The sequence below is a fragment of the Aulostomus chinensis genome, chromosome 24 (assembly GCF_037954235.1).
Source record: "Aulostomus chinensis isolate RoL2024-O1b breed Wild chromosome 24, RoL_Achi_v1.0, whole genome shotgun sequence".
Lineage (NCBI taxonomy): Eukaryota > Metazoa > Chordata > Actinopteri > Syngnathiformes > Aulostomidae > Aulostomus > Aulostomus chinensis.
Genome location: NC_141343.1, coordinates 1,437,501 through 1,465,003, shown reverse-complemented (window position 1 = coordinate 1,465,003; position 27,503 = coordinate 1,437,501). Strand labels below are relative to the sequence as shown.

At 42.4% G+C, this 27,503-nt stretch overlaps 1 protein-coding gene across 1 annotated transcript in view; it reads left to right on the top strand.

The window, feature by feature from the left end:
- Positions 1 to 27,503, top strand: part of focad (focadhesin) — a 42,859-nt gene that overhangs the window by 12,922 nt on the left and 2,434 nt on the right. Inside the window, exons 8-43 of the mRNA XM_086197328.1 lie at positions 2,656 to 2,865; positions 2,943 to 3,030; positions 3,590 to 3,783; positions 4,475 to 4,735; positions 5,899 to 6,003; positions 6,592 to 6,693; positions 6,787 to 6,914; positions 7,804 to 7,930; positions 8,807 to 8,941; positions 9,810 to 9,860; positions 10,520 to 10,603; positions 10,834 to 10,966; positions 11,176 to 11,364; positions 16,213 to 16,334; positions 16,430 to 16,522; positions 17,375 to 17,463; positions 17,601 to 17,642; positions 18,027 to 18,135; positions 18,214 to 18,330; positions 18,490 to 18,728; positions 18,812 to 18,901; positions 19,840 to 19,987; positions 20,627 to 20,746; positions 20,891 to 21,013; positions 21,758 to 21,835; positions 22,465 to 22,536; positions 22,682 to 22,784; positions 23,948 to 24,028; positions 24,126 to 24,254; positions 24,328 to 24,443; positions 24,580 to 24,840; positions 24,984 to 25,073; positions 25,207 to 25,384; positions 25,936 to 26,033; positions 26,763 to 27,014; positions 27,107 to 27,182. Of these exons, the coding sequence (XP_086053454.1) occupies positions 2,656 to 2,865; positions 2,943 to 3,030; positions 3,590 to 3,783; positions 4,475 to 4,735; positions 5,899 to 6,003; positions 6,592 to 6,693; positions 6,787 to 6,914; positions 7,804 to 7,930; positions 8,807 to 8,941; positions 9,810 to 9,860; positions 10,520 to 10,603; positions 10,834 to 10,966; positions 11,176 to 11,364; positions 16,213 to 16,334; positions 16,430 to 16,522; positions 17,375 to 17,463; positions 17,601 to 17,642; positions 18,027 to 18,135; positions 18,214 to 18,330; positions 18,490 to 18,728; positions 18,812 to 18,901; positions 19,840 to 19,987; positions 20,627 to 20,746; positions 20,891 to 21,013; positions 21,758 to 21,835; positions 22,465 to 22,536; positions 22,682 to 22,784; positions 23,948 to 24,028; positions 24,126 to 24,254; positions 24,328 to 24,443; positions 24,580 to 24,840; positions 24,984 to 25,073; positions 25,207 to 25,384; positions 25,936 to 26,033; positions 26,763 to 27,014; positions 27,107 to 27,182 (4,633 nt within the window). The remainder of the gene's footprint in view (positions 1 to 2,655; positions 2,866 to 2,942; positions 3,031 to 3,589; positions 3,784 to 4,474; positions 4,736 to 5,898; positions 6,004 to 6,591; positions 6,694 to 6,786; positions 6,915 to 7,803; positions 7,931 to 8,806; positions 8,942 to 9,809; positions 9,861 to 10,519; positions 10,604 to 10,833; positions 10,967 to 11,175; positions 11,365 to 16,212; positions 16,335 to 16,429; positions 16,523 to 17,374; positions 17,464 to 17,600; positions 17,643 to 18,026; positions 18,136 to 18,213; positions 18,331 to 18,489; positions 18,729 to 18,811; positions 18,902 to 19,839; positions 19,988 to 20,626; positions 20,747 to 20,890; positions 21,014 to 21,757; positions 21,836 to 22,464; positions 22,537 to 22,681; positions 22,785 to 23,947; positions 24,029 to 24,125; positions 24,255 to 24,327; positions 24,444 to 24,579; positions 24,841 to 24,983; positions 25,074 to 25,206; positions 25,385 to 25,935; positions 26,034 to 26,762; positions 27,015 to 27,106; positions 27,183 to 27,503) is intronic.

The window sequence follows — 27,503 nt, the reverse complement described above, 5'->3', positions numbered from 1 at the left end:
CACATGACCTTTGACCCCCAAAATCTTCTCTAAATCTGTTTGTGCCAAATTTGAAAAAATTCCCTGAAATATCTTGTTTATGAGAACTGATGAAGCGATGAACCTACAACCTTAAAACATGAAATTTATCCTATATTTGTCTTGCTTATATGGTTTGGACAATCAACTTTTACAGTAAGAATGGACTAAAATATTGATGTAATGTTTTAAGTGAATTATTATGATTACGAATGTTAAATGCCATAATGTTTCTTAAAGGGATAGTTTGGTTATTTTGATACGGGCTTGTATGAGACACTGACGCCCAGGCAGCGTCTCACCTGGCTGTGGCTGTGTGTAGGAATACGGATGTTGTGTGGCTGAGGAATGTAGTCCCCAAAGGAAACTGCTGTCTGACGGGAAGGCAGAATAACCGAACTATCCCTTTTACTTTCTGACAATTATTTTTGGGAATGAGGAGCCGAATTGGGGGGTGGCAGCACAGAGAGATAACAATGGCAGGTTTGTGACACCAGAACCAGAACATGTGCGTGTCACATCGAGTGGTATTGATACACTAAATGTCAAAACATCTTGTCTACATTTGACATCCAGTTTTTTAGACTCGGCTCATTTCAAGAGACACAAACATATCTCGCACATTAAAGTCAAAGTCAGTTTTATGGTCAACTCTTCACATGTACCAGACATGCAAAGGAATCAAAATTACATTTCTCACTATCCTACGGTCAAGACAAGACATTTCTGACACAGTAATTAAAAAAAACAAAAAACGGCATGTGCACAGGCACAACAAGTAAAGACAGACATGTTCTAACACTAGGTTAAAACAATAAAGTACACAGTAAAGAAATGGGACATTTACTGATACCAATAAACATAAGAATGAGAGAGCAGTTCACAGTGTGACTGTGAGACGTAGCAGCAAGAGTTTTATGTTTATGTTGCAATAGTGCAAAAACAGTAATTGCAGCTGAAGTTTTCTGTTTGACATAAGTGTGCAAGTAGTGCAGAGTCATTTGTGTGGGTCAGAGGGTTCAGAGTTCAGTGAGTTTCACTTTGGGGAGGGGGTTTCAGCTTACTGGCAGTCCATTGGATGGAGTTGAGGGTAGAGAAGGGAGAGAGTTCAACATCCTAACAGCCTGGTGGAGGAACGGAGGCTCCTATACCTCCCTCCAGAGGTCAAGAGGCTAAATTGATCATGTGCGCTGTGGCTTGTATCACTCACAATGGCGGTAGCTTTTCAAGAGAGGCGGGAGGGGAGTGGGGCACCGGTGATCCTTCCAGCTGTGTTCTGTGCTGGAGGGCTCTCCTGTTGTAGTCAGTGCAGCTCCCGCCCCACACAGTGATGCAGCTGGAAAGGATGCTCTCAGTGGTGCCTCGGTGGAATGTGCTTGTGATGGGTGGTGGAGCACCTGCCCGCTTCAGTTTGCGCAGGAAGTAGAGGTGCCGCTGGACTTTCTTCACTAGTGATGCAGTGTTGGCGGTCCAGGAGAGGTCCTCACTGATGTGCACCCCCAGGACCTTGGTGCTGCTGCTCACCCTCTCCACAGCAGCACCATCGATGGTCAGTCGGGGGGTGTTGAGTGTGGCCTCTCTGGAAGTCAACAACAATCTCCTAGGTCTTGCTGACATTCAGCAGGAGGGTGACGTCTTTGCACCACGAGACCCACCAGAGTTGTGTCATCCGCAAACTTCACCATGTGATTGGTGTGGGTATGTTATTGTGCCATCGTGTGTCAGTAAGGTGAAGAGCAGGGGACTGAGCACACAGCCTTGGGGGGCCCCTTTGCTCAGTGTGATGCTGCTTGAGGTGTTGTTGCCAACACAAACTGCTTGTGGCCTCTAGCTGAGGAAGTCCAGCAGCCAGTTGCAGAGAGAGGTGTTGAGTCCCAGTTTGTCCAGTTTACAGATGAGTTGTTGTGGTATTATGGTACTGAATGCTGAACTGGTCTATGAACAGCATTCTCACATATGAGTCTTTTTTTATCCAGGCGGGTGAGGGCTGGGTGGGGGGCAGAGCAGTTTATGTGATTGGGATGGGATTTAATGTGTGACATGACTAGCTGTTCAAAGCACTTCATGATGTTGGGTCTCAGTGCCACAGGGCACATTAGATCCAGTAGACATTAATTGACAGGTGAATCTTTATACCCTGACTTTTTAGCATTTGGAGAAAAACCCTAACATTATTCTTGACCTTTGATTGGTTGGCTAAGATGTCCATCTTTACTGTTGGCTCATCTCTGACACGTGCAGGAGTGACTCCTCCCACATGTCATCCAGAGAAGAACTGATATTCCAACTACCGTATTTATTTTTTTATTAAACATGATCAAAATTGAAATTTGACATAATCTGAATAAACATTATTATACTTTATCAGAAGATTCTTATCGGGTCCTGTCCCAATTTTAGATTACTGAACCAGCAAACTTTTTAAATTCACAGCATCAGTTTCAGCCCTGTGATATAATCAGCGCAACACATTTTTACTGTCAGCGCGTGACATCACCTCCTCTGTAGCATTTATTTTCCAGCAACAGCAGCTCAAACAGACATTCATCGCCACACGTTCTGTGTTTTTGCCTCTAGAGTGTGTTTAAAAGAAAAAACAAAGAATGAAAGCTATGATCTGCTGGTGTCTGACGACAGGTCGATAGCGTGGAGGCGGTTCTGGAGCTGCGCGGCTTCATCGACACTCTGATCCAGACTCTCAGCTGGGCGTCGGAGCAGCGTCAGAGGACTGAGAGGGTTGAGCTGCTGCTGCAGTTGCTCTGCGCCTGTCAGCGCTGCCTCAAGTTGAACGGAGACTGCCGACCACTGGTCAGCCTGATCCAGCAGCTCCTGCCCGCTTGCCAACAGGTCAGCCAATAAGATCCTACGTCACAGTCGTCCTTTAAGCAGCCGATCCTAATTAATATCAGCATCCGTGTGTGTAGGAGCTGCCGTTGGATGAGCTGTTGATGGGCGTGGCCTTGCTCTTGCTGGAGGCTCCCCCCGCTCAGCAGACCTGCCTGATCAGGATAGGTAAAAACACACACACACACACACACACACACACACACACAAAAACCCACGATCTAAATGTGAATTTCTTTGTGTAAAGAATGAATAAACACTGTGACAATGTACATAGAGGGCGTTGGAGTTGTCCAGTAGATTTAAAAAGATCCACTCAATAATGCTGAATTGCATTTTCATTCATTTATTATTATTTATCTATTTTTAAAAGTCAAGTCAAGACATTCAGACATCAGACAGCCTGATTTAGTTTTCTTTAGTAATTGATAATTAAATGAAGAAGCACACCGTGAGCCGTCCTCTGCGCCGAATCTTTCAGTGAATCACTTCATCAGATGTTTCCTGCCATCACCATCTACTGGTTGAATGGATTTGGTTAGCTTCAGATTGTTAGCTTAGCCTTTTTCAAGCTCGTGGCTAATTTTTGTAGCAAGCTAAGCAAACTGATGTAGCCTCATTTGAATCTACCTGCTGTACATATGATTGTGTGACATCACCAAGCCCTCCCCCCTCTCTCATTCGCTCTCTCTCTCTCCCTCTCTCTCTCCCTCTCCCCTCATTGAAGCCCTGAGTTTAATGACTGAGCAGGCTGAACTGGCCCCCTGGTTGAGTCCAGTCCTGATCCTGCCGGTTCTAGAACTACTGTCCTGCTCTGGCCTCACAGAGCCGTTGGCCGACCGCCGGACACACAGCCTCAACCATGACCTGGCCCACTGCCTGCTCCAGAGCTGCAGCAGACGCACAGATCAACCCCAGCAGGTGAAACTGCAGTGAAAATATCTCTGAAGAACTTGAAAAATAACCATGATAAATACTGTGCATATATTTTGTTCCTGCTTTTCAGTTTTTTAGATTTTTGTTTTTTTTCTAAATGTTTGACTCGCCTGTCAAAGTTTTTCGGTGTATCTCAGTGTTTTCAATCATCTGTTTTCTGCCCCTTTTTTTTTCCTCCCTAAAATAACACAAACAGCAAAATCATACCTGCCCATTGCTTTAGGAAGTGCTGACAAACTCCTAAATCTTCATGTTCATCTCACAAAAATAGCTATTTAGGAATTTGATTGATCAGACACTTGCAACAGCTTACTAGTTTAAATACTGAAAATTATTTCACTATTTTAAAGGCTGGCCGGTTGCTGTAGTTCCCACATCACTGTATTTTATTTCTAATATTTTGAAAATGAGATTATTACATGTGCGTATCAATTCAGAATTGTCCTCATCATCATCTTCGATATCCTGTTTACAAAGTTTGCAAAAAAAAAATAACATCCAAAAAACACATTTTAACTGCAATTATTTATTATGTTTTTTAGATATCAAAGTGATGATTTCATCCTGTTTCATTGTCCCATTTTGTCTTGTACCATCTCTCTTTTATATTTTGGATTTTTATGTTCAGCTGTGCGCTAAATGTTGACATCGTCATCTCTCTCTTGCCTGCTCTCAGTCGAGTCCACCGTTGGCTCTTCCTCTCAGTTCCTGGTACAGCGAGCTCGTCATGGCCGTCTCCATGCTCCGCAAAGTGGCCAACAATCCAGCGGCAGCTGCCGATTGGCTCCTGTCGGTCCGATCGGTCCTGTCATCGAGCCAGAGCCTGCCATCTTCCCTTGTCCTCATGGTGACTCATCTCATCATGACAAGCCAGGAAGATGTCTGCCAGCTGGCTTTGAATACCTGTCAGGCCGTTGCTGCTGCCGACCCCTGCCAGGTAGATCATCGCCATTATAGGACCCTAATACAAGCTGGTAATAAGTATGACAACGGGAATATTTGGGTTCCTGTAGAAGGTCTTAGAGCTCATGCGGTCATGGAAAATGGCAAGGAGAAGTTCTATTTTCCCATGGACTTCTCCACCATCACTTTTCTTTTTGTAATCACAGAGGTCGCGCCCCCTGCTGGTAGTCAGAAAAAATGCAGCTGTAAAGCACTTGTGTCTAGTCAGGATAAGAGTGGCTGGGTTTTCTGCCACTTTGTAAAGAGAGAGCGCTATGAACCAACAGACGCCCCTCTGATCCTCTGGGACAACAAATAGAGTCTGGCTCTGGAAGATGATGTGGAGTATCATACAGTGTCACAGGTCGCTCATTAATCAGGCTCATTAGGTGCCTCCGAGTTGGTCTAATTGCTCCCTAGGTGAAGCTTCCGCTGGCAGTTTGATGTGACGGTTGAAGGTTAGTGGCATTTTTGAATCCATTAGATATGCCTTCCTGCAGCGACTCATCACCTCTTATCAGCCTGCGTACAGTCACCATTGTGAATAGAGGCAAAGGAAAGACTCCCAATTTATTTATGATGATAGAGTGGAGGGACGCTTTATTGATTGAAGGTCTCGATCAGCCAGCAGCAGATCCCCCAGCAGCCTGGTTCCACATTTCAATGAGAGGAGGATTTTTTTTTGTTTGAAAGTTTGCATCAAAGAAAGTGTGTGGATGGATGATCCAACGGTGTATGGATGAGTTTCCATCAAAAGGTTGGAGTCTCAATGAGCGTCAATTTAGGAACTTTGGTCATAAAAGGCATCAGAATAGAGCATTCAATGTTTAATTAAAGAAAAAAACGTCATTCTTTGACTTTTTCTTTGTTTTTTTTGTTGTTGTTTTCGTTTGTATTCAAGTGAATTTGGTGTTGATTTGGTATAAATGTAGATTAATTTAGAGACAAACTAAGATGTTGGACCTCAAGTTAAAATACAGTTATTTGAAAGAATTTTTTCAATGCATTAATGATTGTATCAGTATCATCACTGATTAAGAGGGAACCCAGGTCCAGGAAGTGTCTGTAAAGAACTCTCTGAAGTGTTTCAGCCTCTCGCGTGTGTGTGTGTATGTGTGCGTGTGTGTGTGTGTGTGTGTGTTTTTTTTTTTTTTGCAGGTTCCGTCCCTCCTTCCTGTTCTCTTGTTAAAGCTGGGGAAGGAAAAGAATCCGGGTCTTGCTCACGCTGTGCTCAACTGCCTGCCCAACCTCGGGACTCATAAGGTACGAAGCCCCTCTGGCCTCTTCAACAAGCCACTGCAGGCTCTTGTACACCTCCATTATTGTCATCCACACAGAGGAGTGTGTCGGCCTGACTGAACTGGCAGACAGCATGTGTAATATTATTGTAGCACATAAAAAGAATGCACATCAGCGCATACTGAACTATTTACATTTTCACAATCTCTATAATCTATTTATTTTTTTCTAACACAAATGAGAAGCAGCAGTTTTTGTTTTTTACATGCTCTACTTCGGGCTGAGACAATGAGACATGTACAGTAGTCACTTCGGTGAAATATCACAATCTTTATTGGAGGAAGCTGCGCATGTATGCATCTGGATAGAAAAAAAATCTTAAGAATCATCTTTTTTTCTTGATTTTCTTGCCCCTTCTTCCCTGGCATCAAAACTCCTTCGTAGAAATCTGATGATGAGATCATAGTGTTTTTTTCTTAGAGAAAAGCAAATCTGCCTTACATTTTCCGTGTGTCAAGGGTTGAATACTTCAAATGAAGTTTTGTCTTAATAACACAGTACCAGTGCTGTAACTGGTTCTTCTGCTTTGATCTATGTGCTTTGATGTTTCAGCTATGCGTCCCCATAGTGCTGCAGACTCTTCACATGCTGGCCAGCAACCCCAAACTGAAAGCAGTGGCAATGCGCCTCATCGCTGCTCTCTGGAAAAAGCAGGTTTGTTAGTTTCTCCTCATCATGATGCATGTTGGTCATTTTCCTAATATTCATATCTTCCTGTTTATGTGTTTGTTTGTTTGTTTTTGTAAGGACCGAGTTTATCCAGAGCTGCAGCGTCTGTTGACTCAGCAGGATAGCAGGGTAGTGGTGGGGAGGGACGCCCAGTGGGAGCAGATCCTAGCCAGGGCTGCCTGCCTGAGGGACGTCTGCAGAGAGAGGTCAGGCCAACACACTGCACAGTGCAAATGACTAAGCTGGTGTTGCACATCGGTGATTGACAGTGGACGAAATAAGCAAACGTGTAGTGTTCTTCTTTAGTCATGACAGTGATGGATGTAACTTAATAGGTTGAAGTTTATAGTCCCTTTGGAGGCTGCTGGATCTGTAAAGATCATAGTATTGGTTAGTCTGCCCGTCCAGGCTGAACTATCTCTAATATTTGCTATAAATTCTGCACATTCATCTTTCCTAGAGGATGAGTCCCTCTGAATTACTGATCTGTGTTACTCTTGTATCTTAATTTTTAACACTATTTTTAGTAATACTTCATGGATTTGCTAAAATTTGGTCCAGACACTCATAGTTCAAGCGTGAATGGACAGCTGTCATGGGCTTATATGACAGTCACACATTGGTTCCCATTGAAGGTAAAGCCTAATAACTTATTTTTACCTAAATCAATCCATTTTGGCCAATATTCCACTTGTCCATTACATTGCTACATCTGTACCGGTAATATAGCCTCAGCTTTACTGAGCCAATGTTAGCATGCTAACATGCTATAGCAATACAGTGAGTGGGCAGTATCACCTGCTAAACATCAACACACCAGCTATGACAGCATCCTCAAATGTGCATTGAGCTCAAGTGTAGCTCTAGCATGTAGCGTGTAGCTCCAGGATGTAGCGTGTAGCATGTGCACTGAAAACGGCAGTATTTTTGCCCTAGCACTATGGTGCAGTGGTTAGCAGCACCGTTAGTTCACAAAAGGTTTGTGTTCAAACCTGCCAGCAGAGTGGGTCCTTCAGGGGGAGTCTGTGTGGTTTCTTCCCATAAGCTGTGGTAACCAAGAGAGTCTGTGTCTGTGTCTGTGTCTCTCTCTCCCAGGCCTTACCAGCATGGAGGTGACATGTTGGCAGCCATCATACTGACTCTGAACCAGTGCACCCGACCAGACTTGGCGACCCCTGCTGCTCTCGCACTGCAGGGGTTACAGGAGTTGTGCCGAGCAGAGGTGAGCCACACACAAATGCAAGCATAATTTCAGTCATTGGCTTTCAGGTTTTAATTTTATTGACTTCAAATAAGCAATATCTAATCTTAACCTGAAAATGTGAAAGATTAATTAGGGAAGCAACAGGTAAAACTGTGACGTGGGTAAACTGATTGATTCATTCAGTTGTTGAGGTGAATCGGAGCATCACATTGGTTTAAATGCACATCCAGTGTTGCAACAGCTTGCAAACTCCCCTCCCCCGAGGTTGACGTGAGTAATTAGAACAAACTTTATTTATATATCAAATACTTCTCTCTTCTGTTATGTGTTTGAGGATTCAGCGAGGCATGAGAGGCAAAGTCAGAGACAGCTGGATTAGTTTAGGTTAGCATCTCTGAGAATCTTAATCCCGCTCAACTCCTCCTTCCTGGGTAACAGTTGATACAAGTATTCTTTAATGACTCTTTTATGGAGTTTTCTTTCTTCACGTCATAATTTCCGTATTTATCTTTGCTTTATAAACTTGGAACCTTCTTTAGTGACACATAACCGGTTGCCTTGATTTAAAGTCGTTGATAGTTACATCACATCAGTGTTTGAGCTGCAGGAAGAGGAGCATGTCTGCCGGCATGTCACATGATCAGCTTTCAGAGGTTAAAGTGCATGGATGAGAAATTACTGATGTTGCTCACCTCATTGTCATTGCTATCAAGATTTTATTTGTTACTGTTTTAAAATTATTGACAAGAAACTTCTTGTGTGTGTGTGTGTGTGTTTAAGCCTTTTACGTTACTACGGTTTCCCACTGTGATGGATAATAACAACAGTTGCATCTCCTTGTCAGTTGAAGCAAATTGTTCTCTGATTTCTGTAGGGTTTTTTTTTTTTTAACAGGTAGTGGACATCGTGTCAACATGGAGGAGTCTCGGGCCCAAGCTGAGCTGTGACTCTCGTCCCCTGATGGTCAAAGCCATAGCGGAGCTTCTGGCTCTGGTTCCTCTACTCCTCGTCAAATCAGAGGAATACGAGGTACCCGCACTGGGCTGAAAGATGAATTGGTATAATTCATTAGAAGTCTCATCGCGGTGGGAGTTACGTTCATCATTTAGAACGTCAGGGGCCGTGTACAAAATACTTTTCATCTCCAAAAGATAAATCTGCTGGGAGCTTCAGTAAATCTCCAACATGTATAATAAATTCTGACTGGTGGGCTTAGCTCAAATCCATTTTTCTCACTAGAGGAGATGCATATGTCTGTGTAGTTTTTTGGGGTGTTTTTTTTTTATTGACTGTGAGCTCATTAAATTATTCACCTGACCTGCTATTTAGGGGGTTTTACAAGGAAGCAGAAGCTCTGTGTTACTTAGGTTGTGTGATGGTTCGCGAGCTTCGATCTTGCACTGCGACCATAAATGAAGAAATTCTTCATCAAAGCAGTTTCTTTCTCTTTTTTTCTGGAGAAAAAAAGAACAAAACACCGCTCCAGAGTGGATACAATGTTATTTTTAGTGTTTATCTCACATGGCAGGATAATTGCAAAAATCCCTCACTAAGACATTCGTACAATTACTATTATTATTGATGTGGAAGAAACTGAACTAAAGATTTATGTCTATCGGGGATGATTTCCATATTGGGAGACAGAAAATCAGAACGTGTATTTTTAGTGGACAGACTTTGATAAGAACGCCTCACACAGCCACTTCAAAAATTGCCGCTTCTCACTTCATATTCAACTGATACTTTTTGTCCCTTTTTTGTCATTTGTAACCAGAAGCACAGGAGGATAGGCGCATGGTTTCAAAACTAAAAGAGTTTTCCTGATTCTTCCCGTTTAAAAGTCTGTGTTCCTTTTATTTATTTGTATGATTTCATCTGTATTTTTTTTCCTCCCCAGAAACTAAAGGAGGAGGTTGTCAGTTTTCTCTGGAATTACGCCGTCAGCAAGGTGATGTTACAAAACTGGACAGAATGAAACAAACAGGACAATAATCTATGTTGATTTACCTCATTTCACTTGCTGCACCAAGTTCAAGCGTGAAAAATAAAAGCATGCATCTGGAAATACAAGTTATTTAAGACACCAGGTACAATGTAGACATGGCAGTTTTTGAGTTTTTTTGGCCTCTTAATATTATATATACACCGAGCAGTCACGACATTAAAATCTATGACAACTGAAGTGAATAACATAGATTATCTCTTTCCAATGGATTTGCTGCAAACATCCTGGTACCAGACTCCACGGGACACCTTCAGAGGTCTCGTGGAACCGGCGCCAAAGGGAGACCTACAGAGTATTAGAGCAGGTGGTTTTAATGTTTGAGCTGATCAGTGTACATCTACACATGTAGCATTATACGCAAATGGTACAAAATCATCTCGAAATTTCTACGCGCGTGATTAAGAGACTTTTTGGAATCATTAAAATGCATCTAATGAGCAGCAGAGGGTGCAGTTGCTTCTCTGTCCTGTGTCTTCTCTGTAGATTTCTCATTGAACATCTGGAGATAAACTTCACAAGTAAAGAATGTTGTTTTTAAAACTTAGAAATGAATTCCTACAGTAATTTGTGTTAAATTTTATATGTATAACATTTGTCAACAGGATCCGGAGGTGGCCAGCTGTGGGTTTAGGGCTTTGGCAGACTTTCCAGAAACAGTTCACATGATAACTCTCCTTCCTGAGGCCGTAAGAGTCCTTGATCTCTCTCTCTCTCTCCCTCTCTCTCTTTCTTTCTCTCTCTCTCTCTTTCTCTCTCTCTCTCTCTGTTCTTCATAACAAAACGGACAGTATAAAACTATATTCCTAGACTGTTACTACTCATCATGCCCGTTCTAGAATCTTGAGATTGTTATTTTAATCCAGTACGGTTTTGATCCTGTTGTATTTCTCGCTGCTGCCTCGCATCCCCTCTCCAGGCCAGGCCGGTCACAAAGCTGCCTGAACATGAGGAAGACGAAGACGAGAAAGATGAAGAAGAGGAGGATCTCTCTGTACCAGGCTCATCTTATGTGAAACTTTTGACTCTTACTGCTGTATCTGTTCTACCAGGTATATAACAGCACAGTTTCCGATTATTTCAGCAGTTCATTTAAAAGTTCTCTGAATAGAACCTATGAAAAATGGTAGGGTGACCTAAAGCATTAATATTTGTTGGTGTATATATCAGAGTAAACCAGCTGGGCTTCATGATGGGAGTCAGTATTCATGTCAGATGGGGTGTTACAAGATGCTCTGACCTGTCTTCTCTCTCTCATCAGCTTTTGAGCTCTTCCTGTCATCACTGGTGAAGCAGGAGATGAGCCAGATGCCGAGAGGGGTCTATTTCTCGGCTCTGAGGGGCGGGAACCTCCGTTCTGACCAGGGAAAAACTGTAGCCGGCATCCCGTCTTTCATGCTCAAGTCCTACGAGAAAAACAAGCAGCCCGGACTGAAGCCAGGACTGGCAGGTGATCACATTCATCCCAGGCAGAGCTCTTCGTTGGCCGCCCACCTCCACTGACATGTCAGCAGATTCTCTTTATCAAGAGTTTTACACCAAGATGACCAGAAAGCAGATTAATCACAAGTATAAAATATTTAATTTGGCACCAACAGAAAGCAGGAAAATGGAGACTGTGTGTGAGATTATCTTGAGAATGAATCCAGCATGTTGTTGCTTTGCTCCAGCATGATGTTGTTGGTAGTAGTTTCCAGCATGTTGTTGCTTTGGTCGTAGTTTCCAGCATGTTGTTGTTGGTCGTAGTTTCCAGCATGTTGTTATTGGTCGTAGTTTCCAGCATGATGTTGTTGGTGGTAGTTTCCAGCTTGTTGTTGCTTTGGTCGTAGTTTCCAGCATGTTGTTGTTGGTCCTAGTTTCCAGCATGATGTTGTTGGTAGTAGTTTCCAGCTTGTTGTTGCTTTGGTCGTAGTTTCCAGCATGATGTTGTTGGTAGTAGTTTCCAGCATGTGGTTGTTGGTCGTAGTTTCCAGCATATGGTTGTTGGTAGTAGTTTCCAGCTTGTTGTTGTTGGTCGTAGTTTCCAGCATGTTGTTGTTGGTAGTAGTTTCCAGCATGTGGTTGTTGGTCGTAGTTTCCAGCATATGGTTGTTGGTAGTAGTTTCCAGCATATGGTTGTTGGTAGTAGTTTCCAGCATGTTGTTTTTGGTAGTAGTTTCCAGCATATGGTTGTTGGTCGTAGTTTCCAGCATATGGTTGTTGGTAGTAGTTTCCAGCATATGGTTGTTGGTAGTAGTTTCCAGCATGTTGTTTTTGGTAGTAGTTTCCAGCATATGGTTGTTGGTAGTAGTTTCCAGCATGTGGTTGTTGGTAGTAGTTTCCAGCATATGGTTGTTGGTAGTAGTTTCCAGCTTGTGGTTGTTGGTAGTAGTTTCCAGCATGTGGTTGTTGGTAGTAGTTTCCAGCTTGTTGTTGTTGGTAGTAGTTTCCAGCTTATGGTTGTTGGTAGTAGTTTCCAGCATGTGGTTGTTGGTAGTAGTTTCCAGCATGTGGTTGTTGGTAGTAGTTTCCAGCATGTTGTTTTTGGTAGTAGTTTCCAGCATATGGTTGTTGGTCGTAGTTTCCAGCATATGGTTGTTGGTAGTAGTTTCCAGCATATGGTTGTTGGTAGTAGTTTCCAGCATGTTGTTTTTGGTAGTAGTTTCCAGCATATGGTTGTTGGTCGTAGTTTCCAGCATATGGTTGTTGGTAGTAGTTTCCAGCATGTGGTTGTTGGTAGTAGTTTCCAGCATGTTGTTTTTGGTAGTAGTTTCCAGCATATGGTTGTTGGTCGTAGTTTCCAGCATATGGTTGTTGGTAGTAGTTTCCAGCATATGGTTGTTGGTAGTAGTTTCCAGCATGTTGTTTTTGGTAGTAGTTTCCAGCATATGGTTGTTGGTCGTAGTTTCCAGCATATGGTTGTTGGTCGTAGTTTCCAGCATGTGGTTGCTGGTAGTAGTTTCCAGCATGTGGTTGCTGGTAGTAGTTTCCAGCATGTGGTTGTTGGTCGTAGTTTCCAGCATGTGGTTGTTGGTAGTAGTTTCCAGCTTGTGGTTGTTGGTAGTAGTGTCCAGCTTGTGGTTGTTGGTAGTAGTTTCCAGCATGTGGTTGTTGGTAGTAGTTTCCAGCATGTGGTTGTTGGTAGTAGTTTCCAGCATGTTGTTTTTGGTAGTAGTTTCCAGCTTGTTGTTATTGGTCGTAGTTTCCAGCTTATGGTTGTTGATAGTAGTTTCCAGCTTGTTGTTGTTGGTCGTAGTTTCCAGCTTATAGTTGTTGGTAGTAGTTTCCAGCTTATGGTTGTTGGTAGTAGTTTCCAGCTTATGGTTGTTGGTAGTAGTTTCCAGCATGTTGTTTTTGGTCGTAGTTTCCAGCATGTGGTTGTTGGTAGTAGTTTCCAGCTTGTTGTTGTTGGTAGTAGTTTCCAGCATGTTGTTGTTGGTAAGAGTTTCCAGCATGTTGTTTTTGGTAGTAGTTTCCAGCTTGTTGTTGTTGGTCGTAGTTTCCAGCTTGTTGTTGTTGGTCGTAGTTTCCAGCTTGTTGTTGTTGGTAGTAGTTTCCAGCATGTTGTTGTTGGTAGTAGTTTCCAGCATGTTGTTTTTGGTAGTAGTTTCCAGCATGTTGTTTTTGGTAGTAGTTTCCAGCATGTGGTTGTTGGTAGTAGTTTCCAGCATGTGGTTGTTGGTAGTAGTTTCCAGCATGTGGTTGTTGGTAGTAGTTTCCAGCATGTTGTTGTTGGTAGTAGTTTCCAGCATGTTGTTTTTGGTAGTAGTTTCCAGCTTGTTGTTGTTGGTCGTAGTTTCCAGCTTATGGTTGTTGATAGTAGTTTCCAGCTTGTTGTTGTTGGTCGTAGTTTCCAGCTTATAGTTGTTGGTAGTAGTTTCCAGCTTATGGTTGTTGGTAGTAGTTTCCAGCATGTTGTTTTTGGTCGTAGTTTCCAGCTTGTTGTTGTTGGTAGTAGTTTCCAGCATGTTGTTGTTGGTAGTAGTTTCCAGCATGTTGTTTTTGGTAGTAGTTTCCAGCATGTTGTTTTTGGTAGTAGTTTCCAGCTTGTTGTTGTTGGTCGTAGTTTCCAGCTTGTGGTTGTTGTTTTTGGTCGTAGTTTCCAGCTTGTTGTTGTTGGTCGTAGTTTCCAGCATGTTGTTGTTGGTAGTAGTTTCCAGCATGTTGTTTTTGGTAGTAGTTTCCAGCTTGTTGTTGTTGGTCGTAGTTTCCAGCTTATGGTTGTTGATAGTAGTTTCCAGCTTGTTGTTGTTGGTCGTAGTTTCCAGCTTATAGTTGTTGGTAGTAGTTTCCAGCTTATAGTTGTTGGTAGTAGTTTCCAGCTTATGGTTGTTGGTCGTAGTTTCCAGCATGTTGTTGTTGGTAGTAGTTTCCAGCATGTGGTTGTTGGTAGTCGTTTCCAGCTTGTTGTTGTTGGTAGTAGTTTCCAGCATGTTGTTGTTGGTAGTAGTTTCCAGCATGTTGTTTTTGGTAGTAGTTTCCAGCATGTTGTTTTTGGTAGTAGTTTCCAGCTTGTTGTTGTTGGTTGTAGTTTCCAGCTTGTTGTTGTTGGTCGTAGTTTCCAGCTTGTTGTTGTTGGTAGTAGTTTCCAGCATGTTGTTGTTGGTAGTAGTTTCCAGCATGTTGTTTTTGGTAGTAGTTTCCAGCATGTTGTTTTTGGTAGTAGTTTCCAGCATGTTGTTTTTGGTAGTAGTTTCCAGCTTGTTGTTGTTGGTCGTAGTTTCCAGCTTATGGTTGTTGGTAATACTTTCCAGCTTGTTGTTGTTGGTCGTAGTTTCCAGCTTATGGTTGTTGGTAGTAGTTTCCAGCTTGTTGTTGTTGGTCGTAGTTTCCAGCTTGTTGTTGTTGGTAGTAGTTTCCAGCATGTTGTTGTTGGTAGTAGTTTCCAGCATGTTGTTTTTGGTAGTAGTTTCCAGCATGTTGTTTTTGGTAGTAGTTTCCAGCATGTGGTTGTTGGTAGTAGTTTCCAGCATGTGGTTGTTGGTAGTAGTTTCCAGCATGTGGTTGTTGGTAGTAGTTTCCAGCATGTTGTTGTTGGTAGTAGTTTCCAGCATGTTGTTTTTGGTAGTAGTTTCCAGCTTGTTGTTGTTGGTCGTAGTTTCCAGCTTATGGTTGTTGATAGTAGTTTCCAGCTTGTTGTTGTTGGTCGTAGTTTCCAGCTTATAGTTGTTGGTAGTAGTTTCCAGCTTATGGTTGTTGGTAGTAGTTTCCAGCATGTTGTTTTTGGTCGTAGTTTCCAGCTTGTTGTTGTTGGTAGTAGTTTCCAGCATGTTGTTGTTGGTAGTAGTTTCCAGCATGTTGTTTTTGGTAGTAGTTTCCAGCATGTTGTTTTTGGTAGTAGTTTCCAGCTTGTTGTTGTTGGTCGTAGTTTCCAGCTTGTGGTTGTTGTTTTTGGTCGTAGTTTCCAGCTTGTTGTTGTTGGTCGTAGTTTCCAGCATGTTGTTGTTGGTAGTAGTTTCCAGCATGTTGTTTTTGGTAGTAGTTTCCAGCTTGTTGTTGTTGGTCGTAGTTTCCAGCTTATGGTTGTTGATAGTAGTTTCCAGCTTGTTGTTGTTGGTCGTAGTTTCCAGCTTATAGTTGTTGGTAGTAGTTTCCAGCTTATAGTTGTTGGTAGTAGTTTCCAGCTTATGGTTGTTGGTCGTAGTTTCCAGCATGTTGTTGTTGGTAGTAGTTTCCAGCATGTGGTTGTTGGTAGTCGTTTCCAGCTTGTTGTTGTTGGTAGTAGTTTCCAGCATGTTGTTGTTGGTAGTAGTTTCCAGCATGTTGTTTTTGGTAGTAGTTTCCAGCATGTTGTTTTTGGTAGTAGTTTCCAGCTTGTTGTTGTTGGTTGTAGTTTCCAGCTTGTTGTTGTTGGTCGTAGTTTCCAGCTTGTTGTTGTTGGTAGTAGTTTCCAGCATGTTGTTGTTGGTAGTAGTTTCCAGCATGTTGTTTTTGGTAGTAGTTTCCAGCATGTTGTTTTTGGTAGTAGTTTCCAGCATGTTGTTTTTGGTAGTAGTTTCCAGCTTGTTGTTGTTGGTCGTAGTTTCCAGCTTATGGTTGTTGGTAATACTTTCCAGCTTGTTGTTGTTGGTCGTAGTTTCCAGCTTATGGTTGTTGGTAGTAGTTTCCAGCTTGTTGTTTTTGGTAGTAGTTTCCAGCTTGTTGTTGGCAGTAGTTTGGTTCTGGGTACATTTGGAACAATTCATGATTTCACAGAGGCCACATGAATGAATTACATTTCTTTAATTGTTAAGGAACTTGATATCCTTGAAGCTACATTCATTGATTTGGGAACGGTAGAGGAGGAATGTCCTGATTCTCGTGTGTGTGGGTGTTTTAGCTGGACTGCTGCTCTGTTACGAGCTGCCTCAGCAGACGGACCGAGACGGCAGACCGATCGATCGCTTCCTCATCAGCCGCAGCCGCAGCTACCAGCAGATCCTGACTGGCCTCATTCACGAAGTATCCTGTCACCTGCTCTCCTTGCGACACTCAAACTCTTCTTCTTTGGTTTCTGCCACCGATTTAATTCCCGTAATTTGTTATTTGTTGTGCAGGTGAACATTCAGCCCTCTGAATGGCACCGGGCCCTGCTGCTGCCCCAGGCCTGGCGGGGCTTCATGAGCCGAGCGTTCCATGCCGTCCTACAGGTTTGTGTGTCTGGCAGCTAGTGGATTATATATTTAATGAAGAACTAATGATATTTCTTTATATTTTATTAAAGATGGTCAGACACTGTCAAAGAGCAGACTCTTACTAATATTTTTTGATTTGAATATGCAGTTATCAATTAGAAGATGACAGTATGATACAACACAAAGAACCACAGGTGTGGAAGTCTGTGGGGCCAATATTAAAATAAGATAATCAGAATTCAGTGTGACGCAAGGGGATGACAAAACAATGTTCTATTTTCCTTTTATTGTAATATTTGACATTCTATACATTTTACACATTTAAAGCAAATTATGATGAAAAAGAACAAGTCAAAAGAAAGCAAAGCTGATTGGTTCCATATATACAGTCAAACTGGAACCCATTTTTCTTTCCTCCCCCTTTTTTGCAAAAATGCTCAACTCCAAATATACACTGTTGTTTAGGTTTCATTCATTGCTCTCATATTTAATTAGCTGATAGGAATGTGTTGTGCTTTGGAGTTTTAAGTGATTCAGTGTATAATTTGCTAGTTATTCGGCCTTTTTAGGCATTAAAACATTCTGATTCTGTTCTTGGATTCTGGGAAGGTTCAGTAGAATTCATTTTGATTTACAGGCTTCGCTACATTACAGGAAACTGTGACTAATTATTCACAGTCTGGGTCAGTTTGGTTTTATAATTCACTGATTTCTGTGTGATTTACATCTGTTTATACAGGTTCATCTTTGTATGAACCACTTTTATTTATTTATTTATTTTAATTTTGACATGATAAATTGGGTTTCCTGCAAAATAAGGTGTTGGTTCTGGTTTTATGTGGTTCTGATAAGTGTTTGTGGTCTCAGGGTCGACGTGCTGATTTGGAAATGCAGCGAAAACAAGGCAAAGAGAACCCGCAAGAGCTGCAGTATAAACAACACTGTGCCTGGCTGTGGTAAAAGAATCACACCCAAAAAAAGGAGTCTAAATTTACAGTTGACACATTTGAATGGCGACAGTGTGACAGTATTTGCTGTGAGTGTGTGTGTGTGTTCATGTGTACTACCCTCTTTTTCTGTTCCTCCACCTCAGGGCCAGAGATCAGCTGACCAACATCATCAAAGCTGCTACGAAGTGAGTGCCCCTGCGTCCCATCATGACTTGATTTCGTTCCTAAGTGCTGCCAAAAATACGCAGGTTGTGGAGGAACAACTTCTGGTGTCACGCGGTGTAAATAGGAAGTGGTGTAATATCTTGGCAACAGAAAGTCCAATCACCACCCAACTAAAGCCTCCACTGATCCTTTGTGCTAAATGTGGCCACATTTGTCCACTAGGTGGCACCAAAACCAGAAATGAATACTATCTCAGTAAAATTAAGTCCAACCAGTGCCAAATTTGTGTAAAATAAAAATTGCACGTTGTCAGACTAGGTGGTGCTCACACAGAATCATTTTCAATATCTCAAACTAAATTTGACAATTTGTCTAATTGTTGTACTTGTGGTGGTTGTGTTCAGGGACAGTCCCGTTGTTCAGGGAAACTCCATCCTGGCTCTGAGTGGCTTGGCTGCTGTCGTCGCCAAATACGAGAGCAACCTGCCTGGTGACAGTGAGGGTGGCCTGGGGGTGAGAGACTCTGCACGTGTGCTGCTGTGCTGTAGTGTAGAAGGGTCCACAGACACTTGCTTTGACTTCCTGTTGTAGGCTGGACCGGAGTTTGTTCCCACATCCAGTTGGTTAGCCATGGTGCTCAACACGCTGCTCAGCATCATCAGCAGCAGCTACCAGGCCAGAGGACAAGTGTTTCCATGGTTCCTACATGTGAGTCTAATGAGAGTTTTGATAATCCGCTCAGTAAGACATTCAGGGTCCAGGTGTTCAGGACTAATCCAGTCCTGTTGGATGGGATCTAGGAAATGGGTTTTTCAAAGAGGATGACGTGTCCTTAAGATGCTGAAATTCCACCCATTTCCTTTCCAGCGCTCTTACTCAGGAGAGAACACAGCAAGCGCCATCGCTCGTTCCTGCGCCAGCCTGGCGTTGTCCCTGCTGGTCCCGGTTCTGGTTGTGTGGCAGCAGGACGGCCTGGCCCAGGTCCTCTCAGCCCTGCAGGCCGGTCTGCCAGGCTCGCCCACAGCAGACGACTCCCAGGCTGTCCAGTTCCACTCAGGCCTGGCTCTGGGAATGGTTCTGTCCAGCCTGCACCAGCAGCGCCTCAGGTAGACAGTAGCAGGATGGGAACACAGAACTGTACTGAACTCCTCTGATCCGTCACTGACTGGGTTCTTCATCTGTCATCTAGTGACGTCTCCCCTCAGAAGGACACAGATCTTCTCCTCACTGCTCTTGAAGCTCTGGAGAGTTGTTCCTTCAACCCCAACGAGGAGTACAAGTCAGTTCACTCATGCACATAAGCAGTACTCCATATTGGGATGTTGTAGTATAAATTTGATACAAATACTGTGTCCAGAAATGCAGAACCACCTGAAATCAACCCTCTGTTGTTCATTAAAGCTTTATTTTACAATAAAATAACGGATTTGCTTACAGTAAAAAGCTCCTGGAAGTTAACCACTGCTCTGTTTTCAGTCCAGTCGGGAGTGAAAATCTCCCTCTCAGTAGCTTTAGGATCCAGCCTGGATCTTCACTGACTTCTACGAGTCTTTGTACAATAAGTCTATAATGATACTGATCGTCTTTCGCGAGTCTAAATCCATTTATTTCGCTGGAAACTTCCCCATTCCTTCTCTGTCCTTTGTTGACACATTCAGAACTGTTACAGGAAGCTGAAGCGTCAGTAAGGAGTCCTGGGTAACAGAGTTGATTTATAATGTGTATGTTTTCACAAGTAGACACATACATGTAACAACATGTACATGTATACATGTATGCACAAATATGACATGTAAGTGTGTGTGTGTGTGTGTATATAGATACACACACACATGCATATATACAAGATAAAGTAAGAATTAGAATGAGCATAAATGTACATATTTGATTGCCTTCTCATACTTCTGCTGTTATTTTTTTTATTTTTCTGAAAGTAACACAAATAATCAGTAACTTACTTTATGTTAATTACTTCACATTCACAGTAATACTTGTAAGTAACATTATTTTCAAAAGAAAATGTTGAGTAATACATGACATATTGAGTTTTTGTTGTAATATGTTGCGTGTTGTATGAATGAGTTATTAACTCATGTAGGATCACACGATATCTCAGTATTAAGTAAGAAACCTGTTGGATTGAGGATTTGACGGCTTCTATTTTTCCCTTTTCGAGACTCATGGTTCTTCTTCTTCTTCTCCTCCTTCTCCCCTCAGCACTGGCTGTATGTTGGGTCTGGGTCTGGTCCTGGCAGCTCTCTGCAGTAGTGGACATGTGCACCAACATGTCTACGTCACCCAGACCCTGGACAGACTCCTGAGCACCCTACAGGACAGCGGCGGCCAGGGACGCATGCTGCAGGAGGTGCTGTGACAGCGCTACACATCCCCCAAAATACATGAACCTCCTCCAAAATAAATATTGATCATGAATGAGGTTTTTTTGGATGCAGTTTAAAAACTTTGGCTTTTATGGTTATTAGCAAAAATGTAGAAAAGAAATAGGAGTTGAGGGCTGAAAAGTTTAGGAACATATTTGGAAGATATTCTTTTCGTGTCAGCCAAAGCTAACAAATAGATTTACTGTTCATCACTCTTAAATATATTTTTCAGCCTAAACTAACAAATATCTTCATGAGTGGTGAACAGAAGATAGTGAAAGGAAATGATTTGAAACAACTTCCAGGATAAATTGAAGTACAAATCCAATCCAGATACTTTAAAAACATCGTTCTAGCATTCCAAAACTTTGAAACCTGTTTTGAAATATTTACTTATTGGACGCTATGACTTCTGGACTAAACTGATGCAACAGGAAGTTTTTCTGCATCAAACTAAAATGAGTAGATAATAGAAAATGCAGTCCAAAATGAAGAAAATACAGTCGAGTGCATTTCTGAAAAGTCAGAGTTCTTATGCTGAACACTTCTGGTAGCAATGATATCCAGGTTCAAAAAATACCACAATTATTGTAGTTTTGTCTCCCTCATGTGTACCCGTGCAGGTCTTGGCGTACTCTGTGGCGAGTGTGGGCGTGTCATCCTTCAGTGGAGGCCTCATTGATGCCACCAAGGCCGAGGAGGTCATGAACACTCTGCGGACCCTGACAGAGGAGAGCCAGCAGGTCAGGGGGGAGGGGCAGCCGAAGGGGGGTTACGCAGGACTAGCAGCTGCTGAATATTATTCATATGAAAACACATGAATCCAAGTCTTATCCTCTTTCTGATTGCTTTCTTCTCTTCTCTGCGTGTGTCTCTTGTGTCTTCAGACGCCAGGCTTCTCCCTGGCATTGGGACTTGTGGTCTACGGTCTTTCCATATCTGGACACGGCAAAGCAGAGGACCTCCAACCTCGTCTGCTGGCTGCCTGGGTGAAGATATTACTAGCAGAGGTACAGCAACCACACCCTCCTTCCTGTTTAGGGCTTGTCTCTTTAAGAAGTCTTCAATTTAAATTTGAATTACCGCATTTTGTAGTTTTTCTTAAGAGCAGCAACCTCTTCAAATACAAGGTGGTGAAATGCTGCTTTATTTAGATCAGTATTGCATTATTTTGACATTATTTCAAACTAAGAGAGTCCAAGAGAGCTGAAAACATATTCAGATATGAGGTGACACGAATTTCGTCCTTCGTGCTTGTGATTTCTCGTTTATCGCTCTTGCTTCTTTTACAACAATCATTCCTTGTGCCCGTCTGCACTGATGTCGCAGCGTTAGCTTCTAATACTGCCAGCAGACTGAGTTCCTTGCCCTTTGACCTCAAAACGGACGCACAGACCTCTGAGGAGGAATAAAACCGGCACAGTTCACAAGCTGCCAAAATGACTAAGAGACATTTAGTTTAGGCTTTAATTGCTGCAACGGGTTTAAGTCAGATTTAAACTTAACAGAATATTTATAGTAAATGAAAGCTGAATGTTTTGTAATCGGCTACCGATTACTTGTGGCTTCATTATATCAAAATCAATCCATCAAAATAACTTGTTAACTATGAACCACAGAACAGAAACTGTTGCTTTTAAAAGACCCCTGAGGTTTTGAGTTTTTCACCTTTTCTTTCAGCTGTGCAGGAATGGAATTTTTCTGTTCCACAATTAAAGCTTTTAGGTTGTTAAAAGGTGGCATTTCTGTTTCAGGGTTGTCCCACCATGCAGCGGCTGGCTGCTGTCAACGGTCTGGTGGCTTTAGTGGGATCAGAGAGTTACATCATCCAGGTCAGAATCTACTAATGAGCTGCTCTCAGACTGAGATGTTCCACCTGTGAAGGGCAGTGCAGTGCAGCACGTCCACTGCTGTCAGTGTAGTTTCATTTCCACTCACGGTCTCTAAGTGTGAGAGTGTGCAAAACGCTTAAAACCAGCAGCTACTTGTTTTTAGCTGCTCCGAATGTCACTGACTGGGAAGCCTTAGACTGCTTACCACTCATGTATGATGGGATTTTTGGCCTTGTATTGAATGTAAAATGATCATACAGTAAATCCTAGACAACACTGGAGAGTCTTATCCTCTGCGGGAGGAAGCTGGAGTACCAGAGAGAACCCACACAGGCTCAGGGAGAACATACAGACTCCATACAGATAGATCCTGTACCCGAGGCAGGGCTTGAACCCGGAACCTTCTTGCTGTGAGGCGACAGTGCTGACCACTGCAGCACCGTGCAGCCCACATTGTCATTATCGTTATTATTACTTTTGTTGTTGCTATTGCTACAACCTGAAAACATCAAGCATAAATACACAAATGATGAATTAACTTCAAGTTGATAATTAAAAAAAAAATCCTCCCTCAAGTGTCTGTCAGTTTTTTTATTATTGTTATTATCACTATGTTATTGTTATTGCAGTTGAAGAATGAGCTGGAGCTCTCCTCCCAGCAGCAGAGCAGACTGAACGAGGTCATTCGTGCCATCTCGCAGGTAATTCATTTGTTATATTGCTGTTGTTCATGCTGGTTCAACACACAGCTTTGTTTTCTTTCTGTTTCTTACCGTGTAACTGTCACGACAGACACGTCTTGGCTGACACAACTTGATCATCGGGGCCATCTCACCTCTCTTGCAGGTCGTAACGTTCTCAGGAGCCATCGGCTTGCAGTCCAACTGTGCCTGCTTGCTGGGTCATTTGCATCTGGCTCACATGGTCACCAGCCACAGTCACACAGCAGGTCGGTACCAATGTTCCACCACTAGCGCTTTACAATGATAACAGCTAGTTAATGCTTAATTATAGATGGATGGATGGATGGATAGATAGATAGATATAATGAGTGCTGAATAAGCCTCATTCCAGATTTAAAGTGCTGTTTGTAACCCTCGTTGTAAAGTGGGGATCATGTATCCTGTCACCTCCCATCCATCCTCGCTTCACCATTATTGGACACATCAGTTAAGCATGGCGAACAGTAATGAGGCGTAAGGTACCAGCTAAGGAACCTAACGAAGGACCCACTGTTTCTGTGTGCTCTTCAATCTCATTGGGGGGAAGCTCAGTTGCGGAGATACTAACTTCCTGAGGTCACCCACCTACCGGGCAAGCTACTTTCTGTTCTGAGAATATGACATGCAGTGTTCTGGTAATAAGTGTGGCAGGAAGTTTTTCATTCATTCCCAGAATCACAAAACATCCTCAAACATTGTGCCGGTAATTTAATTAAAACATTTTCATTGACATCACTCGAACTTGCGTCAGTCAGTATTGTGGGAACGTACAGCCTGTTAATCACTCAACCTCCACAACTGGATTGCAGATGTTCATAACTGGATGGCATCTTTTTTTTTTTTTTTGACAATCTCGCAAAAATCTGAGATTATCGTCACGAACCGAGATTCAGCAAACATCCCCCTCAATTTTGTCGTCCAGTCGCATTTCTTTCAAATAAGAAAGTTTAGAAAAACAAGATAAATGAATCAGGTTATTTCTATCCACCAAGAAAATCTGAAATAAAAGATTTAAGGGAAGAGAGGTGACCGTGACACAGCATCTCTGCCCGCACGCCTGTTACACTGATGAAGTGCCTTAGTTGTCCAGCAGAGGGCAGGAGCAGGAATCACAAATGCGCTCAAAGGCAACACAACTTCACTTTTACTTTTTGTTTTCTTGGATTAAAATGTAGCGTGAAACCAAAATATCACAATGACAAAATGAACAAAAGATTTAAAATCACACATCAAGAGTTATCGCCGTTCTTTTCTCTTTAAAATCAAAACGGGGATAATATTGAGAAAGACTGGATGTGATGTAATCCTGGGAAGATAAAACTGCATAAAAACATTAATATCTGTTCATTTCCATTCCAATATTTGTTTTTTCTCATTGTTTTATTCTCAGTGCCTCAGGATTTCAGTTACCTCTCAGAGAGAAGTGTCATCAGATCAATCATGGATTTCATCACCGAGGCTGGAAAGAAAGGTTTGTCAGCCTCTTTATTTGAATACAGAACTAATGTGCCGATGCTAACAGTCTTTAAAATATCGTCTATACTTGTGGGAACATCTTCTGTGCACAGGACCAGAGTTTGCCCACCCAGCTGTGATTAAGACTGCGCTGACCCCTCTGGCGTCAGTTGGCTCCAGCTTCCAGTACCCACCCATCAACTGGAGCGCCGTCCTGTCTCCTCTGATGAGGCTCAGCTTCGGTGAGACCAATTCTTTTCTTAGTCTTCCTAAGACGAAGACGCTTAGGGCTGAGAGGTGTGTGTTTCTGGACAGGAGAGGACGTGCAGCATCAGTGTGTGGTGCTGGCTGCCTCACAGGCTCAGTCTTCCCAGAGTGCTTCTCTCTTCCTGGGCTCCTGGCTCTCACCACCACTGGTGCACAGTCTTAGTGTAAGTTCCTACTTTTCAGTTTCAACAAGAAATGCTAAAATGTAATACAGCACAAATTCCATCAAGGTATACAAGACATTTTTAAGGACGTTTACAAATCAGTGTGCCCCTTCACACCCTGCCCCGCCCCCTCCAGTCTCAGACCCGGGCCCACCTCTACGACAGCCTGTCTGTGTGGATGAAGCATGTTCCCGAGGACAAGCTCCATCTCTACATGGAGAGTTTGGGCCTGCAGCATTTCCAGGATGACCTTCGACCCCAGCGTCTGTCCCTGTGCCGCTCCCTACTTCAGGGTCTGGCTCAGTCCATGGCCTTGCCAAACCCCCCCAACACCTGCTGGACCATCCTCTGCTCCACCACCGAGAAGATCTACAACCTCCTGCCCAACCACATTCAGGTTTACATACACTTCTTACCTGACCTTTGACCCTTCAGCTCACAGATACTAGGTTCTGTATCTCTTGCACACAAACTTAAAAAAGCAGCAACAATTAAACCTTTCAAGATTTTTTTTTAAATTATTTTGATATTCTGCTCTAGGACAGTCAACTTGATATGTATGTGGGAATCGCCAAATGTCTGTCTGAGATGTCTGACACTGAGATCGACCGGATCGCTCGAGTCACAGAGGTAAACAAAACGTAGATGTTTGAGTCCTGCTGACATTTTAACAATTTCAATTTTTTTAAAACAAAACAAACAAACAAAAAAATGTTTTTATTCATAAATATATTTATATAAATTATTCTAAAAATCCTTTTAGGCTCATATGGAGAAAACCTGCTTCGTCCTGGCGTACCTGGCCTCCCAGGGCAGAGTTCCCCTCCTGGGTCTCAATGATGTCATAGCTGGCGTGCTTCGTGGTTGGCCGAGCCACAGAGTGGGCTGGTTCCTCCTGCAGACGTTCTACCAGTGCCGCCTGGCCGCCAGCTCCAATACAGGTCAATACTGCTATTGCATCAAATCAGAGTATTCAGAGTAAAATACTTCTCTCTTTGTAAACTCCTAAATCAGCAAGAAAAATACATTTATAAAACTAGAAATAAGGGATGCATGATTTTTATTTATGTATTTTTGTTTTTGTGTTTGTTTTTTTGGTTGTCTTTTTTTTTTTTTAGCGCTTAATATTCGATATCCTGATATTTTCCAGTACGGATATTTTGTGCATAAAAACTAATTTACACTAATAGTAACATTTATAGTAACATTATACTGAAAAACACACATAAACAAGTAGAATCTGAAAGAGTAAAATTTTTTCTGTCTTTCCAAAACATTTTTTTTAAAAAAAGCTCATTATTGGTTGTTGCTCCATTATAATTTTTTTTTTTTTTTTTTAAACAGCAACAACATTGGGGGAAAAATTATCTTGATTTGCAAGGGCGATATTGCTAATTGCTAATTAGTACTGGCCCAAAAAGAACTCCCTGGTATTGTGCATTCTTAATATTTTGGGGAGTTTATAGTATTTACATGTTTGTGCTGCTAACAGGAGTTTCCAAGCGCCTGGAGTGGTTGCTGGAGCTGATGGGACTCATCAGGAATGTGGCCTACGGCGCTGCCGCTGTCGCATGTGGAGACACCAAACTGGTATGTTTGGTGTGTTGTTGTGACACACAGACAGACACACACACGGACATTTATGGATGAACCTGATTCCGGGAATAAGAAAGTAGAGACAAGAAGCCTGATAATGATTTGAAATGTTAAAAAAGAAAAAAAAATTAAAAACTTTAATGTACTTTTGAAAACAACACTCCCAAACAGAAAAATGGTCCTCGGAGTGTTTAAAATCAACTCTTAATGAAGGATTTATCATAACTCCACTGAAAACCAATATAAAATAAAAATCCTCTTTTAAAATGGATTTAAAGTGGTACTTCTACCAAATGATGTATTTGTTGCTTTCAAGTACTCACAAATTGGTGTCACGAGCTCTCAAAGTTGTTTTGTTCCTTCTGTATTACCTCGTGACTCCGGAATGGAGAAAGAGCCAGCCATGTTTGGCTTGAAGCTGAGAGAGACTGACTTTATCCAGCTGTACTCTCACTACACCACAAACCAAAACTAAAACTGCAATACTTGGCACTAGTTCATGGTAGTACTCAGTCTAGCTTCAAGCTAAATACACGTGGCTGGCTCTTACTGCAGTCACAAAATAAAACAGATGGGGAAAAACATCTTTGTGAGATCAAAACACACATTTGTGAGTACTTGAAAGGAAAAATACACTTTTTGCATAAAGTAATGTTGTAATATTTCTTGTTTATCTACAAACTTGATGGACATCTCACATAAATGTCTCTTCTTCTTCTGCAGGCCACTGACTTCCTGTTCCAGGTTTTTGCTGCTGCTGTCGTTTCCTGGGGTGATCACTTCATGCCCCTTCTGCTTGGAATTAGAGCCCAGTGGTTCCCGTGGCAACCTGAGTCCAAGCCTCCAGTCCTACAACACAGTCTGTACGGTGACGAATCGCTAACAGACTGCACCCTGCAGCTATGCATGCTGGGATTGTCCCACAGCTTGCCTCTGCTTCTGGACAAAGAGCCCTGGTGTGGCCAGTTGAGCAAGGTTCTTGTCTGCTTTCAGCACCATCAGATACAGTTGAGGAGGATGTTACCATCGTAACTTAACGTGTGTGTGTGTGTGTGTGTGTGTTTTAGTTCATAGACTGGCTTCTCAGTATCACAGAAGGTCCTGATCAAAGTCTATCAAGAACAACCATCAACACAGCCAAAGGTGAGTGATATTCAGACAACCCCCCCTCCTCTTTCCCTCACCCGTCCTCCCAGAGGGGACATCGAGGTTACAGTACTGTCATACAATCGTCCATTTCAAGAACTGCTAACCAGAGACTGTTTCTGTTTTCAGTGGACAAATGAGCAAAACAATACAAATACATACAGTAAAAACAAGATGACTTAAGAAAACTTAACTGCCTCTGTTTGGACTTAACAAACTTTATTTAAATCACCGTTCTGCAGAGCTTTTACAGTTGAAAAAGCTTTAAGAGCATTTTAAAAATTGGCATTTAACTTGTGGAGATAGGGGACATATATT